The sequence below is a fragment of the Sciurus carolinensis genome, chromosome 4 (assembly GCF_902686445.1).
Source record: "Sciurus carolinensis chromosome 4, mSciCar1.2, whole genome shotgun sequence".
Taxonomy (NCBI): domain Eukaryota; kingdom Metazoa; phylum Chordata; class Mammalia; order Rodentia; family Sciuridae; genus Sciurus; species Sciurus carolinensis.
In genome coordinates this window covers 101,396,244-101,412,959 of record NC_062216.1, presented here as the reverse complement: position 1 = coordinate 101,412,959, position 16,716 = coordinate 101,396,244, and the positions used below count along the sequence as shown (strand labels likewise).

Here is a 16,716-nt window from a genome sequence, read left to right as displayed (position 1 = left end):
GATCATTTTAATTCTGATAAGCCTAAATTATTTTGCCATTTTCATTCAGTATATTACATTTTATTTAAAATAAATGTCTGGGAAACAAGGTTTGGGAGGAGCCATAACATTTCCCCTTATAAACAATATACTTAGTACTGCAAAACATATAGCCTTTGTAGAATATCTTATTTCTGGAAAATAAACATAATTGGCTTTGATTCAGGAAGCAGTATGTTTCAGATTAATCACCAAAAAATACTAAACTTTTCTACTAAACTCTAAATTTATTTACCTAGTGAATAGTTTTAATAAAGTTGACTCTACCAAGTATTCCTATGTGTTATGTTAAACTGAATTATCATTTTCACTTTTCTCAAATATTGCAATGTAAACATCATTATTTTTATTACTTACCAAATGAGAAAATTAATTCTCTATATGTCCAAGGGACTTAAACTTGGAAGGAGAAGAAAGGGGTTTCAAATTCTTACTGATTCCACATTCACTATACTCAGTTGCCTCTCCAAAAAAGCCTGATACAATTATTTTATGTATGTGATTGCTAATATTTTAGAATAAACTCATTATATAAACAAAATTTGTATGTAATCTATAGTTGTAATATTCTGAGATTTATAATTATTGAGTATAGAAAAAATACATTTTATCATACATTATTATATAAAAAACACACTATTTTAAAATATATGGTGTCCCATCCCATGCTTTCGATTTTTTTATTTTAATAGAAATTCACTAGAAATGTTTTAATACAATTCTCAATTTGAAATCATAATCTACAATTATATGTTGCTACTTCAGTAACTGATTTAAAATAATTCAGCCTCATTCCTCTTTTTTTTTTTTTTCCTGGTACTGGCAATTGAATCCAGGGTCTTGGGGCATGCCAGGCAAGCCCTCTACCACTGAGCAACATCCCCAACCCGAGAAAAATATATACTGGATTTTAATTCTCTGCCACTTAATATCAACTAGGATACATAATTTCTTTGTGCTTCCATTTAGTCATTTTTAAATAGGGGGAGATAATTATATCTGCTTCACAGAATTTTCTGTATCATTTGAGATAATATTTGTCCAATACTGTAAATATTAGCTTTGTGTCACAATTAGTCAATTTAAATAAGAAAAAAACCTGTAACTGCATAATTTTTCTTCTGAAATAAACATACTTATTGGAATGGTTATTAGGTATTTCTCAGGACATTTTAGCCCTTTGAAAGCAATTAGTATAAAGAAAAAAATATATATGTGTATATATAGTGTTTATATAGGGAAACAGAAAAGAGCATGTGTATATACACATATATACACATTTCCAGGTGTCTGGATGTGTGTGTATATTCTCAGATACATATATTAGATATAGATATTCCCAGATGTATATTATATATATATTTTATTGCTTCCCTAGGAGAAATATTTATGAGACAAATGTGTGTGTGTGTGTGTGTGTGTGTGTGTGTGTGTGTGATGGAAATGACTTCCTATGTCTAAGAAACAAATCTGTCATAGTTCACAGATAGGCAATACAATCAAAATGCAATGTCTTCCTAGCTATATTATATCTGGAAACATTAGTCTTTCACTTTTCAATCTAAATATTTTTAGTTGATACATGCTACATTTACAAAACAAATTGCCAGCAATGATAACTACATTCGTTTGTTTAGAAAATGCAATCCATTTTTCTCATCACTGATCAAGTGAGGTTTACAAAAAGATTTAAAAACAAAAATCATTACACAGTTACAGGTTCATCACATTCCATCCAAAGCTATTCAGCTTTTAAAACTTTGATGTCAATAAAAGAAACAGGATGTAACTTTCAAGCCTACAATTTGTCAAGACAATTGCTCCACAAAAGGATCTTCATTTCTTTAAAAGTGTTCTAAAAGCAAGAAATCTGAACTATTTTATTTTCACTTTGGCAAGGTACTTATTAGGTAAATTTACAGAAAAGTTTTAAAAATATGTTGGTGTGCCTGAGAAGGAAATGTTTTATTTTTACTTGAAAAATTAAAGATAATAAAACAGTAGGTTTGGTCTTTTTTCTTTTAGTGTTTCAAAATAAAAGTACCAGTTACACACATCACATACCTTCTTCTAATTACCATCCTCATTTTTTCTTATTAGGATTCCTCAGTCAGATGGAAACTGGCATGTCATTGCTCACAGATGTTAAAATTCAGAATTGTCACCTATTATTCTAAATATTTTGTACTCAGTCTAAGAGTCCACAGCACAAATTGAAGTAGACAATTTATGATTAGTCATTAATTGAATCAACGAAGATGATCAAATGGTATGATCCAAGCCTCAAGTCACAGAGTTAGGGTGGAACTAATTATTATTTGAATGATTTTCAAATTCCCATCTATTGAGTAATAGATGAGAAAAGCCTCAGAAAAGAGGTAGAGCTATAGATAAGGAGCTAAGAATTAAATCAAGTCTTACCATTAATCATTACTTTAAAACTAAAATTTAATAAATAACCAAAATTTTATGTTTCAGTTTATTTAGCAAATAATTTATTCCAGCAATAAGATAAACTACATACCCATTATTAATAAATGCTGGGAAATTATTATTTGATTGAAAATAATTTTTTCTATACACTAAAATTATTTGAATTTATTTAAAACACACACAATTAAAAATGAAAATTTTATATTACTTTTATCTCCTGGTTTTAAGATAATGTTGACTTCAATTTCTGGCTTTCACAAATAGTAAAGAAAAGAAAAACATTCCTGGATTTCTCCATTATGCCAAAAACTTTTCATTCTGCTCCTTTTAGACCTGGAAATATTATTTAAGCTCTTTACATCACCTCGCCTATGAAATAATGAATCGAGGGTGACTGGAGAATAACAATCCTTATTCAGAGGATCATTCAGATTTGTGAGGTACCACGTGAAAAGTAGTTAGTATCATGACTAGAATGAAGTAAACAAGTTATTATTAGCTATATCTTTCACTTCTATACTAATAGAGCATTTAATTATTGATATTGTAATTATAGAGTATGAAATAGCCACAGAAATTCCAGTGAAATTAGAAAAAACATTAGGATTCAGTAAAACAACACACAAAAAGCCATAAATGACTTCAGTGGAGGAAATCTCTCTGGGAATGTCTCCTATAAGTCAATTCTACATTAGATCTATAATTTGTAAAATGCTATCATGAAGATAATCAATATGATGTCTATGGTTTTACAGTTAGTGAGATGTTTGACTTCTGAAATTTCATCAGAGGCACACAAAAACCCTGTTCAGTAATCTATGACCTTCTAAGAAAAGTTTGTTTTACAATGGCGAGTGTTTGAATTTTATTTTCAAAACCAAGTGTTAGAAAAACAAAGTGAATAAAAGGAACTGCATGTATAAACTGAAAAAAATTAAACTAATAGCCTACTGCAATATAGGATATAGCTATCATCATCATACTAGAACAATACATTAATTAGTTGTCCATGCTGCTCATGATTCATGTGTGCCTCTGGAATCACCAAATAACAACCAAGGAAAATTTCATTACTTTAATTGCTTTAAGATTCAATACCTTTAAGAGTTGAATGAATGTTTTAAAGGAGAACTAAACTGAACCAACTTACACATCTTAGGAACAAAATCAAGCTTGGAATTAGAAATTCAGTCTATTGTTTGTAGCTGATGTAATAGGTAGTAGAGAAAAATTCTCTGCAATGTATATGAAACAATTCAAATAAACTATTAGGATAACTTTTTTTGGCCTTGGGAAATGAATTTACAATTATAGAATGCAAAAGAACATTTTTGAAATGTGTCAGCCTTTCTAAGATCTACATTGAAAGAGACAACAATGTTTGACTTAGTGATATCCTATATAAGAGAAAGTTTAAGAAGAATAAGCATTTTGTTTTGGGTACTTTTAATAAAATAATATTGTACACTATGATGGCTGATATGTCAAGATACATATCTTCCCTTGGAATAGAAAAAAAATTAATAAGACATTACTATGAATGACAAAGTAGTCATAATTCTGATATTAATTTGTAATTCAAAAGTAATTCTAGTTTTACAACACATCTTTGTGTTCTATAAAAAATTATTTTCAACTAATAAAATGTATGAGTTAAAAGATTTATCACTATAACTAATATCTAGCCAATAATCCAGAATTCACCAGGAATTCTGAACCAAAATACAAAACCTGAGTTATAAATTTTCAACATTGTAAAAATATTTATTGAATACTGTTCTGTAACTTGACACCAGATGCAACTGAGAATACAAGGATGGTAAGCTACGGTCTGTGACTTCAAGGAATTTATTCATTTAAGACTAGATAAATTAATATATAACAGAAGAAAGAGAAATAGCGCTATGGTGGAGGCTAATTTTAGGTAAGGGGGTATGTTGGAAATAGTTCTAGGATTTAGGAGGGTAATGTCCACTGATTAATTTCTTCAAGTTGTATATATATATTTCAAATATACATAGATATAAATATAGCTGTTTATATGTATAGATTACTGACTTTTTTTCATTGTAAAATTAAGATTAGGTGGCTACATCAAAAACAAAAATAAGATGTAGAGTCACAGTGCTCAATTGTTGGTTAGCCATTCTTCTCAAATTCTGTTTTGTTTTGTTTTGTTTTTTCATTTGTTCATTCATTTTAAGGCATTAAAAACCGAAATTTAAAGGTTAAGTCAGAAGACAGAATATCATGGTAAACTCAGGGAGAACTGTTTGGTTGACTTGAAGGAAAATTCAGATGTGAGTATTTCAAAAGTGTAATGAAACTGTTGTTGACTCTAATACTAAGATTATTAGATTTGTATATGAAAAAAATAATTTTGATATATGTTAAAAAAAACTATATTGGCCATTTATAAAGCTTTAGTTTTACCTACTTATTGTTTCACTGCTTGATGTTGTAATCCCTAGAATGGATGATGCTGAATTTGAGAAAACAATGGAAAAAATAAATTTTTTGGAAGCAAAATTATGCTTCCAAGAACATCTGTGGTTACAAACAAAATGGATCTACTTGGAATTAAAGTTTTAGAGAACATGATCACATAGGTGAAGAGACGTCAACATGTGAAATTAAGGTTTTAAAATAAACATATTTCAGGTAAAAAGTCAAAAAAACATCATTTTGTATAATTTCTCCCCAAAAGCTTTCTCTAAAATATTCTTTCAATGAAAGAAAACTTATCTACTTCCTATGAAAACATCATTAGAAAGACAGTACAACAAAGGGAAATTTGATATTTAAAAAAATTTCCTAATGAAGTTGGAGTTGGAGTCATAGCTTACCTGGGCTTGAGCTACTGGTAACCAATGTAATTGCTATGTAAAAGAGGAGACAAATATTTGTAAATGTATGTTAAAACAGTACAGAAAAACAAGGTTAAGAAGTATGTATCTAGCCTGCACGTGCCTGCAATCCCAGTGGCTCAGGAGACTAAGTCAAGAGAACCACCAGTTCAAAGCCAACCTCAGAACAGTGAGGCACTAAGCAATTCAGGGAGACCCTGTCTCTAAACAAAATACAAAATAGGGATGAGGATGTGGCTCTGAGTTCAATCCCTTGTACCCAAAAAACTAAAAAGTAGTATTTATCTAGCCATGTTTAGAGATCTCTAGAATAAATGATTAAATGTAAGAGTTAAGTTCTTGTATCAGATGTTTACATACTTCATATACCTTTGTACTTTGATGACCACTACTTTAATTATAAACCATCCAAAGTAAAAATTCCTTTGTGTTACTAAGTGAACTTGTAAATTATTGTCAAAAAGGTAACATGGTATTTTTAGCAGAACCATTTTCACCTAATAGTATGCAGACTATTCTTTTCAGGATGGGTAATGTTTCACTAGGGAAGATATTCTTCGCTGTATTACATTTGGATGTGGAACTGTTCCTTGACATAAGCATTTAAGAAATGAAGAAATGGAGACTCACCAATTTGATAAAAGGGCAAAATGCTAAATTGCAAACTCACTTTTTAAAAATTTAATAGGCGTTTTTGTTTTTAATTACCTGTTTCAGAGCTTAAAATGGAGGTAGCTGTTGTAGTGGAAACTGTGTAAAGACAATATTTATAAAAATAGATCAGTTGAATAATTTTTGGTAGGAAATTTAATTAAAAAATTTAGTTGCCATAAAGCACAATTAAAATTTCTGAAATTGCATATAGAGATTAAATGACAAAATGAATTTTCATTTAAATAAATACAAGTAACACTGTTTAAAGTCACTAAAAATAACTAATTATTCTTTGTTATTACCACTTAATTGAAATCTCACAGGAACTATACAAGGTCTATTTGTGGTTTTAGAAATACAGTTCAGAACTCTGATGTGTGATAACCTAGTCTCCAGTAAGTAATCAATAGTAACTAAAATTTATAAAGCATTTTACAGAAGGTCACCAAACTTTAAATTAGCAAAACTTAAGGCTCTCAAGCTCTGGATTCATGCCCCCTCCAAATATTAACAGCAAATAAAATCCCTCCATAAATTACACAAGGCAGGAATCTGTAAGTGTATCACAGCAACTCTAGGAGTATTTATACTGCCAGTAAGTTAAAAGTCCCAAAACTAAAGTTGGACTATATTTTGCCCAGAATTACCTTGAATCGACATAATGAAATGCCTCTATGGCTTAATGCAAACGCATAAGTAAAGAAAAAGAAATTAACTTTTTATTTTTGTATTGTTAAATCGCCTCCCAATGTAATGATGATTTTAAAATATTTGCTTCACATAAAATCACATTACTTCTATTTTATCATTTATTTATTATCTAAAAATGTTAGTCTTTGAATGATGATATTCAACTAATTAGCATAGAATACTTATTGTAAGTTCTAATCATTTTTTCTAACTTAATTTATAGGAATAGAATAAAATAATATTGACATTTTCTACTGTTAATTTTAGTTTAAAGTTTTCATATCACCTGATTTACCTTGAATATTTGTATTGCCAGATTCATGTGAAACTCTATAGGATTATTCACAAAAAATCAGAAATACACATTATAAATATAATGATGATTTTACCTGTGAATGTTGAATTTGTAGGAGTAGTTTCTGAAATAATCATAATTCACTGTTATTGACAGAAATAGAAAAATTTGGGAAAAAACACCTCTCAAGTTATCTACAAGTCATTTGTCTTTTTTTGTTATTTACTTTTTTCTGATCCTTAATACAAAAAAGGTGTAGCTCCAATATTCTTTTGAAGCTTATTGAGATTTTTAAGATAGTCTTTGCTCATGAACAATCTTCAATTATTTCTATATTCAATCCTTTCTATACTGGTTCTCCAATATAGAACCTTTTCTTCAATACAAAATTCTTTCCACTCTGTCCCTCCATTAGACTCTTTTGACTGATGCCTCACTCCCTTGATTCTAGGACTACAGAGAGACAGGGGCACACATCAGTAAAAACCACTCATGTGTGTCAGTCAGGTCCCATCTGACAGCTATTCAAAATGTCTTTGCAGCATTGGTTTTGAAAAGTGACTCACCAGGAACTATCACATGGAAATGGAACTGTGCCAATGCCCTGAGGAGCAGTCAAAAGCATTAAGTACTTGCTTCTCTGATATTGATGGTATAAAATAATCCCAAATCCCTTATCTCATCTTTCCTAAATCAATTTGAGTAAAATGTAATGACTCACCACTGCATTCCAACTCCCCAGCAATACAGTAACTGAAATATAAATTAAAAAAAAAAAAGAATGAGTTTGAAATTTTGATTCCTAATGACATACAGATCACAAATTTAGGACAACAAATTGTCTACCGGTGAAAATCAAACAGAATCAAGTAAGGGAAGAGTAATTATTTCCCCCTAATGGCATATTATTAATTCAAATGGATTGTCTTTTCATGTAGTGCTATCCCTAATGATTTTGCTGAAGAGTTCTTAGGACCTGAAGGAATGGTTTACAGTCGAGCTGTGATGTTTCCAACACATATTATTTGATTGGCATGCTACCCTCATATGACCTCATCCTTATGTTTCCATGTCTGAAAGCCTATAAGCATGCTTACATTTATAGAAGTACAACTTCTTTTCCCTATAATTGCAAAGTGGCATTTTCCATCCTTTTTGCATTGTTAAGCATAAGATTTAACAAACCACTTGTTGATTTGTTAATTTTCTAAAAAATACAAAATAACTAACATAACTGGTATAAAACTGTGCCTAAAATCTTCTTGTTTATAAATGACAAAATTAAAATTTACATGTGTGCATGCAAACAAACCCACACACACACACACACACACACACACACACACACACACACTCACATAAATTTGTTAGTTTGCTTGCTTTCCTAAATGGAAAAAAAAAAAAAAACAAAAACAGAATAGCTTGTTGAAATAAGCATAGTAGTTTACCATGTTCGTCCACAATTATCTTCAATGACTCCCCCTGCTGGAATGATGTCATTATAGAAGCAGCTGCACTCGGATAAACTGACACATTTCATGGTGTTCTCATCCAGATAGGGAGCGTTTTCTGGGCATTTGGCATAACAACCTACATGTAAAAATGACCCAAAGTTCATCTTTATTTACTGATAGTCATCAGACTGCATTATGTACTTGTAATGTTAATTGAATGACTGCATGAGCTCAAGGAGATGATAGCAAAACATCACATGCATAATAAAAAAATATAAATAAATAGGATTTAGATCCTTTTGCAGTGAAATATCAACCTATAAACTTACAAATTCAGGTCAAATTTTTTCCTAAAATGCTGTCTAAAATATTTTTAAATGATTTGCTGCTTTAATGATAGACATGGTGTTGAACATACAACAGGCTTTGGTAAATACATATCTTGAAATGGAAATGCCCCAAATATCTACTTTTACAAGAGTAGGTGAAGATACAGAAGTTACAATGAGCTGCAGATGTATCAAAGTCTAATTTTTAACACAGGTCTTACTTTGGAAAGTTTTTGTATTATCTTGTTTTCTTGCCTCTTTCTTTCTAAGATGTATAATGTTAAGATTAAAATGCTGTTAATAGAATGCAAATTACAAGAAATTTTTGAATATAAAAATATAAGAATGGAGGAACTTTGAATTGTGTAGAGGGAAATGAGGTGGGAGTGGGGCAAGAGAAAGAAAAATTGGGTAATGATGTCTGTCTCAGTCCACTATGTACATGTATGATTACATAAATGGTGTGAATCTACATTGTGTACAACCATAGAAATGAAAAGATGTACCCCATCTGTGTACAATGAATTGAAATGCAGTCTGTAAAAATAAAATTTAAAAATAAAAGAAAGAATAAAATGTTGCTTAAGTGTAAGATACAGGTAACTGGCTTCTATTGAAGCAAGTTTGTATTATATATCACATTCTGAAACTGCATTCTCATCATATTATATTGTCTAGTGAAAAGTATGAAGATTGACTATAGGATCATACCCCTGTTCTCTCTCCCTTTCTCTTTATCCCCATCACTAAACAGAAAATTTGTGTCTTGAGAAAATGTTTCTAATGGAGAAACATGGTCATAATAAAGAACAATCACTATGCATTAAATTACAAAATGTAAGACACTGAATTGAGAGAAACTAATAAGATTTTTCAGTTACAGAAGAACAATATAGCTTTTATTCCTTTGTGGATATTATTGGAATTTTGTCTTACCTTCTAGAACTGCAGAAAACTTCTGGCCAATGACCCGATCCTTGCAAGTCTTTGCTGTCACTGTACCACAAGGTTCATAATGCCAGCTGCATTCCCCAGGTGCATTGTAGTAGTCACAGTAGACAGCTATAATTTAATTATATCAAATTACTTTTCTGCATCATCTGACAATTTCAGTTTCCAAGCATTTTTAAAGGGATTTTTAGATGATATTAACAATAAACAGACCTTAGGTGTGTTACTCTGCCTAACCAAGTTCCTTTGGCTTTACCTAAATTGCCACATAAACCCAAACAGCTCATTAAGAAAAGAAAGGAGCTAATAGACTCAAACTACTTCTTTCCTTTGGCATCACACCAAGATTGGTTTGAAAAGCAAACATAATTGTTCATTTTCTCATTTGGAAATATTTTAGGTATAAGTTTAAATTTATGGTTTTAATATTCAAGCTTAAGTTTGAAAAAATAAATCTGTGGGAAAATCAAGGTTTTAAAATATGCGAGTAAAAATTCCTAAGTGAGGTAACTAAAGACATCAACATACTATAATGCTGCACATTGTAAACTGAATAAAATGAGGATTTTTTTGATGCTTCTCTTTTATCATGTTTTCTCTCATAATGCCTTGCTTAGAGTGAAAAGAGTTGACTAATTTCTACTATTGAGTTCCATAGATATCAAGATTCAGTCTATATTCAACTTATAGTTCATCTTAGCTCTATGAAAGTTTTCAAGGAAACAAAACGTGTGAGGATTTCAACCAAAATTAGCATATGAGGGAAATTTTTAGGGTTGTAGAAGTATACAAGATAAGTAAACAGTGTATTGCTCATCTCAGTATGAATATGAAGAATTTTCCATTAGTATTCAACTTTTTCCTCTGTGAACACAAGAATTTTTGAAACTAATATTGGATTGAAGTTCTATGTCAGTTGCTGTATTTTTAACATTAGGTATTTTTTCCACCATAAATGAATGTATTAACATGTTTTTAAGCATTTCTGGGTTCAACATAGAAAATATGAGAAGCAGATAGATTGTTCAACAAAATGGTTTTATCTAGCTACGTTTTCAAAGAACCACCACGTGGACTTCACTTACGACAGAGGTTAGGCTTTCTCCAGGAGATGCAGACTCCAGCTGCACTGCACGCCTCTGCATACATCGCCACTGCAGTGCAAAAGCCCTGGTACTTTCCCTCCATGTCACATGTACAGGCTTCTTCAATGCATGCATCATAGTAAGCATTGGGGTCAACCTAGGCAGAGCACAGAGCATGAGTGTCTAGAAGAAAACCGGTGTAAGTTATGGCTTTCAGAGCAGGGCTACCTTGCTGTGGCAGTCTGTGAAGGTGCTGTCCCTGATGATCTCACATTTCCGTACAGCCCAGGCTTTGCAGTATGGGTTTGAGTCACATGGGAAACTTTGAGTTACTGTGTCAGAACATTCCTGACTTGTTTTCCAACTATTTCCAAATTCCAGTGCTCCAGTGGCAACTGATGAGTACCTTGTTGTGAAATCATCCTTGAGGTCCCCATTGTTGTTTCCACAAAGACCACATACTTTGCCCTGTGTTAAGCAGAAAGGGAATTTTTTTAAATGAGTTGTACTAGGTACATAAAGATGTAGAGATATGCACTGTATCATAAACCCATGTTAAATTCCAAATTTTGGAAGACCATCAGGATTTATGGATAAGATTTTGCTACCATTTAATCTAAGGTATATCAAACTATAAAATGATCTATTATCAAGTAGAATAAATGCATTAAGAATAAAAGCAATTATATTGGTGAGTTTCAAGTTATTCATCCATCTACTCTTAGGTTCTTAGAATATTTGCTCCAAGGAATGCATTTCACTCAAAATACACACCTACCTCAAAATCATATCATGTGATTTTCTCAAGCAACCAAATATGGTTAAACTGGATTGCTTCAGGTTTATTGCACTGACTATGTTACCAGATTTCATCATCGTTGATTGCGTTTCTCATTTCATGTAAGATTGAGAAGTGTGGAGGACTTACTACATAACAGACACCCTACCTCTCCCACTCCCCACTTGTGAATGCCTGCCTCTGGTGAGTTTTAGTAACAGAAATGACCTTGATTCCCCCTTGATCACTTGTTAATAATATACATACTTGCCACTGTGGATCCAATATAACAGACATTCTTGTGTTTTTGTCCCAAATCAGGCTCATTCCATTCTGAAGCTTCAGAATCAAATACAAGCCCACAGTATGTACAGAGTAGGCATTTTCACTGAGTTCACATTCTTTATTTTCTGTAGTTTTGACTGTTGTTACTTTACCATCTTGCAAGACAATATTCTGATCCTGTAAATGAAAATATAGATGTACAGTAACAATTTCATTTAGATATGCATAGTCTAAGAGAAAAAGCAAAAGAAGAGAAATCTTTCTGTACCTTAAAGGCAACTATGATTTTCCTTGAGCAGGTAAGCCCATCTTCACAGCAAGGGACACTCTCAGTTAAAATACGGAATGTGCCATTTTCTTGACCACAGTAATCCTGTAAGAATGAAATTATCATAATACTTTATGGGACAAAGAACTCAACTGCAATATTAGTGTCACACAAATATTTCTTAAAGAGCAATTCCTTAAACTCAATAAATCACCATATACCGTACTATGGAATTTCCAAAACACAATGATGTAACTGCATTTATGGGTGCGCAGGTTGGGCCAAGTCCAGTCCAGTTAACTTGCTCTGACTCAGCCTGCTTTCCATTACTTCCACAAAGGATTAGAATTATATCATAGATATATAAGTATTTAATCATGTGTTTATAATAATTGATTTATTTCTAGGTTCTGTAAATATCTAAAGGTAACTTTTTCCCCCTCAGTGACTTACATAAAACTTGGTATTCAATCAAAACTAATATATAAATATAAAATCATCCAAATTTCACCCATTAGATGTTACTTAAGAAGCAGTTTAATTGTAAAAAGCATGAACTCTGGAATCAGATTTTTTCTACTTGGTACTTTAAGTTACTTAATCTCTTTAAACTTGATTTTTTCATCTGCATCGTAAGAATAGGAATAGTCTTAAGTATTATAACTATTATGCAATAAAATATGTAAATGCACTTGGCAAAGAAGCACTTATAAAATAGTAGTTGTCACTGCTTCTACTACTGTCTTTATAAAAATGCCTAAAATTTTCTGAGCGTTCACATGTGTGCTCTGGTTTGGTTTCAAGTAGAGGATATTTCTGTGCACACTTTACAGATATGAAACTATAGACATTTGAGGTTAAGAATGTGCCCAACGTTACACATTTGAATAATAGCAGAGTGTACTGAAATCTTAGGCCAGCCTCCAGAATCAGCATTACATTGTGTCACATTTTACTAGCTTCTAGTAGTATATGAGGGGCCTTTTTCCATTTTTCTCATTTTGAAAATAAAATCTTCCAGAACTCATCTACTAAATAATAATAGTTAAGTATAGAAAAATTGTGACAAAACACACTCATGATTACCTCAAGGAATGAATACTGGCAGAGACCATCGAAGCTATAACTTTGCCCATCAAAAGTTCTAATATGACCTTCCCCATAGATGTGGCAGGTGGTTTGACATTCATTTTGTGTGCAGTTCCAAGACCCTTTTATACAAGTACTAAGAGGAGAAAAATGAATGTGGTAATTACAATATGCCAGGATTCATTGACTTATAGTGTTTTTGTAAAGAAGCACCAACTAATGTTTCATTTTTACTTAAGTTTTAAAGTTATTATTATATCATCTGAAACTCATTACAGGTAGTGTTATGTAAAGTTTCTATTTTTTAAGAAAAAGTAACATCTTTTTCTAACTTCCTTTGGACATTGCTTTTTTAAATAGCCCAAGGTTTTTCTACTTCTCTCCCATGAAAACTAAGAACACATTGTATGTATTCTATCATCTAAAATAAAATAGTAATCCTTTATTATGCACCATTCATTGCAGCCAACCGAAGTGACACTTCCTTGGTCATATTCTTGTTCACCAAATGAGCACGGGCAATCATCAGGAAAGACACATTTCCCTTTAGAATTTCTAACCATTCCAACGGGACAGTAGCACCCACGTTTGCAAGGCAAGATCTCCTACAGAAATAAATAAATACACTATGAGACAGTGCTATGATCAGATCAAATTATCAGTATCAGTTTAAATATATAAATATACCAAATATACATTTGAGGTCAACATTTTACCATTCAAAATAACACACATACACACACACACACACACACACAACACACACAAACACAAAACTTGAACTTTTTAATTATTTTTTCTTAAAAATTTTGTTTTCTTCTGCCCTAAAACAACTGAGAGTTCTAAAAGGCTAATGTGCAATGCCATATTACTTACATCAAAAGCAGGTATGTTCCAAGTGGTACATGTTTTATCACTTCTTCCCTGTGCCTTGGGATCACTGCAGTCTACATACTCAGCCCCTCCAGAACAATTTTCTGCAAGATAAAGAAAGTCATCATTAATCAAGGGCCCACTGATCTGTTTATTTTAGCCACAGTAGATATTTTAGGCTTGTACCATGGCTTCAACACTTACGTAGGGTTAAATCAATGGGAGTTTGGCAGAGAAGAACTCCTTCCTGACAGACACTGGAAATAAAAGAAAATTATACATTTAAACATTAAATTCCAAGGATGATTATATGAATGAAATACAGTCCCTTATAAGTACTAGAGGAATGTGCAAACTCCTATGGACATCAGAGGAAAGGCTGGCTGGATGGACAAAAGTCAACAGATACTACTGACAAAAAGCAAAACTGTGACACAGAAAGAACAAGATAAATATCATGAGTCATGTTTGGATTAAAAAATAAGGTGCACAATGGGGGTCTTGAATAGGGTAGTGGTGACGGGAACCATAGTTTTGGGGTGCTATTCTAAATTTTTTTAAATAGTTAATCTCTCAAGTCCCCTAACAACTATAGAAAGAAAAAAATAGTATTACAAAACTCCAACCAAAGGTTTATGGACTTTGATGGAAAGAATACCTATTCTTTCCTATTCTTTCCTTTGGAATGGCCAAGAAAAATCTTTTGTTGCTAAATGATAGCTTTGTGAAACTAAGAGAGAGAGAGAGAGAGAGAGAGAGAGAGAGAGAGAGAAGCCATGTCCAAAGTTGCTTGAAATGGCTACTTATTTTTTGCAAGTTATGGTGAAAAGAATTCCTACTTCATCATATGGAATAAGAAATAAGGTTAAATTACTTTGTTTCAAACAGCAGAAATCAGTCTCCTCAACCATTACAAAATAGTCAAAACTGAGTTCTTCAGGAACTCAGTCTATATTCCTGAGTATGGTCTGGCCATGTTTCTAGCCCTATCCTATGCAACAACCCACATGTAAAATACTTCTTACATGAGTGTGTTCTGTTAACTCCACAGGAAATAATTCTCAACATCTCGGTTTTGTCTGGAAAATGATTTAGCCTTTGCAAGAACTCAAATGCCAGTTTTTTTGTGAGAGGTTGTCCTATAACTCCTCAGGTAGTTGCTGGTCCTTTCTACTTCTGTTTACAGTACATAAACTTCATTTAACATCCTACTGACTTTGTGAGTCCAAGACAGTGTCCACTCATTTTTTGTAATTCCAGCACTCAGCATAAGGTTATCACTTACTAAGTGTTTGATAGATGACATCTGCTAAAAAACCCCTAGAAAGCATTGTCTGAATATGAAATCATTTTGCATTGTTTATTTATAGGAACTGCCAGGATATGTTTCTACTGCTGTTTAAAACCAAACCAGAGTAGGGTAAACTATGTATGGTCACTATGATGCAGTAAATCCTCCAGAACAAAACAGGTAATGGCTAACTTTGATAAGAAATGAAAAATGAGGCAAGCCTAAAGACCTCATACTAGCAAGTGACTCTCTGAAAAGAACTCAGTTCCTTGATCTCAATGTCATGAGAATATATGCACTCTCCATACCATGTATTGTCATCAATGTGGATGACTTTGTCTGGTTGCACAACCTCATCGTTTATGTAGCAGTCACATTGAGATTTCTGAACACAGTTTCCTTCATTATTCTGGTATGTTCCATCAGGGCAAGTGCATCCATCAACTGGAATATCTTCAACATCACAGCTTCTATCTCTCTCTGACAATGATCGGCAAGAAATATTGCAGGCTTTTACATTGTATTTGAAAACTAGACCACTTGGACAAGATTGTTCTGTAGGTAAAGAAAAAAATAATAAATATGCATATGTCCAGAAAAAAAGTGATTTTACCTCAATTGATGTTTATAGACAGTATAGTGAATGAGGCATAATTGAGTTTATGAGTTATAAAAAAAGTGCCTGTTTGTTGGTTTTTCTCACTTTTTTTTCAGTCAATATTGAGTTCCTACTGTATTTAAACTCTGCTGGGGATAAAGCCCTCCAACAGGATAGAAAACACACTACTGTCCTGTGGCTTACATTCCTGCTGGAAAGACAATATGTTTGTGCAATGAAGAATTGAGATGAGCAGCACTAAGTGTTTAGAGCTGGGAATTTACACTCAGGGAACAGAGCAGATAGCTGAATAGCAGGAAGGCAGCCCAGAGAAAGGTAACTGAATGTATGGGGAACAGCCTATGTGGGAAAAGAGGATAATTCTTTCAAAGAGCACAAAGAAAGACAGAGCTATGTTAAATCCAGGGACAGAATCAATGTTTAGAACTCATAGGGTCCTCTTAAAGGGTTAGCCTTAGAGCTATGATAAGTCATTGATTTGATTTTCACTGGGTGTTCCATGATAATTTAGTTTTATTTGGTTTTACTTTCAAGATTACCCTGGTTTCTAGATAGAAAATGAATTAGAAGAAGCCAAGGGTAGATACTAAAGGAGGTCATTGCAATAAGCCAAAAGAAAAAATGGTGGTTTCTTGAACTAAATCAGTGGCAATAGAGATGAAAAGATGTGATGAGATTTTGTAGGTAACTAATCCTATTGATTAACTGACTATGGA

General features: G+C 32.3%; 1 protein-coding gene across 1 annotated transcript in view; it reads right to left on the bottom strand.

Moving 5' to 3' along the window:
• The window catches only part of Muc19 (mucin 19, oligomeric), a 149,048-nt gene that overhangs the window by 107,266 nt on the left and 25,066 nt on the right, over positions 1 to 16,716 (bottom strand). Inside the window, exons 26-38 of the mRNA XM_047549752.1 lie at positions 15,690 to 15,936; positions 14,295 to 14,347; positions 14,094 to 14,194; positions 13,671 to 13,822; positions 13,215 to 13,353; positions 12,129 to 12,233; positions 11,843 to 12,037; positions 11,026 to 11,265; positions 10,798 to 10,954; positions 9,698 to 9,823; positions 8,427 to 8,568; positions 7,700 to 7,731; positions 6,048 to 6,089 (exon numbers count right to left, since the gene is read on the bottom strand). Of these exons, the coding sequence (XP_047405708.1) occupies positions 6,048 to 6,089; positions 7,700 to 7,731; positions 8,427 to 8,568; positions 9,698 to 9,823; positions 10,798 to 10,954; positions 11,026 to 11,265; positions 11,843 to 12,037; positions 12,129 to 12,233; positions 13,215 to 13,353; positions 13,671 to 13,822; positions 14,094 to 14,194; positions 14,295 to 14,347; positions 15,690 to 15,936 (1,731 nt within the window). The remainder of the gene's footprint in view (positions 1 to 6,047; positions 6,090 to 7,699; positions 7,732 to 8,426; positions 8,569 to 9,697; positions 9,824 to 10,797; positions 10,955 to 11,025; positions 11,266 to 11,842; positions 12,038 to 12,128; positions 12,234 to 13,214; positions 13,354 to 13,670; positions 13,823 to 14,093; positions 14,195 to 14,294; positions 14,348 to 15,689; positions 15,937 to 16,716) is intronic.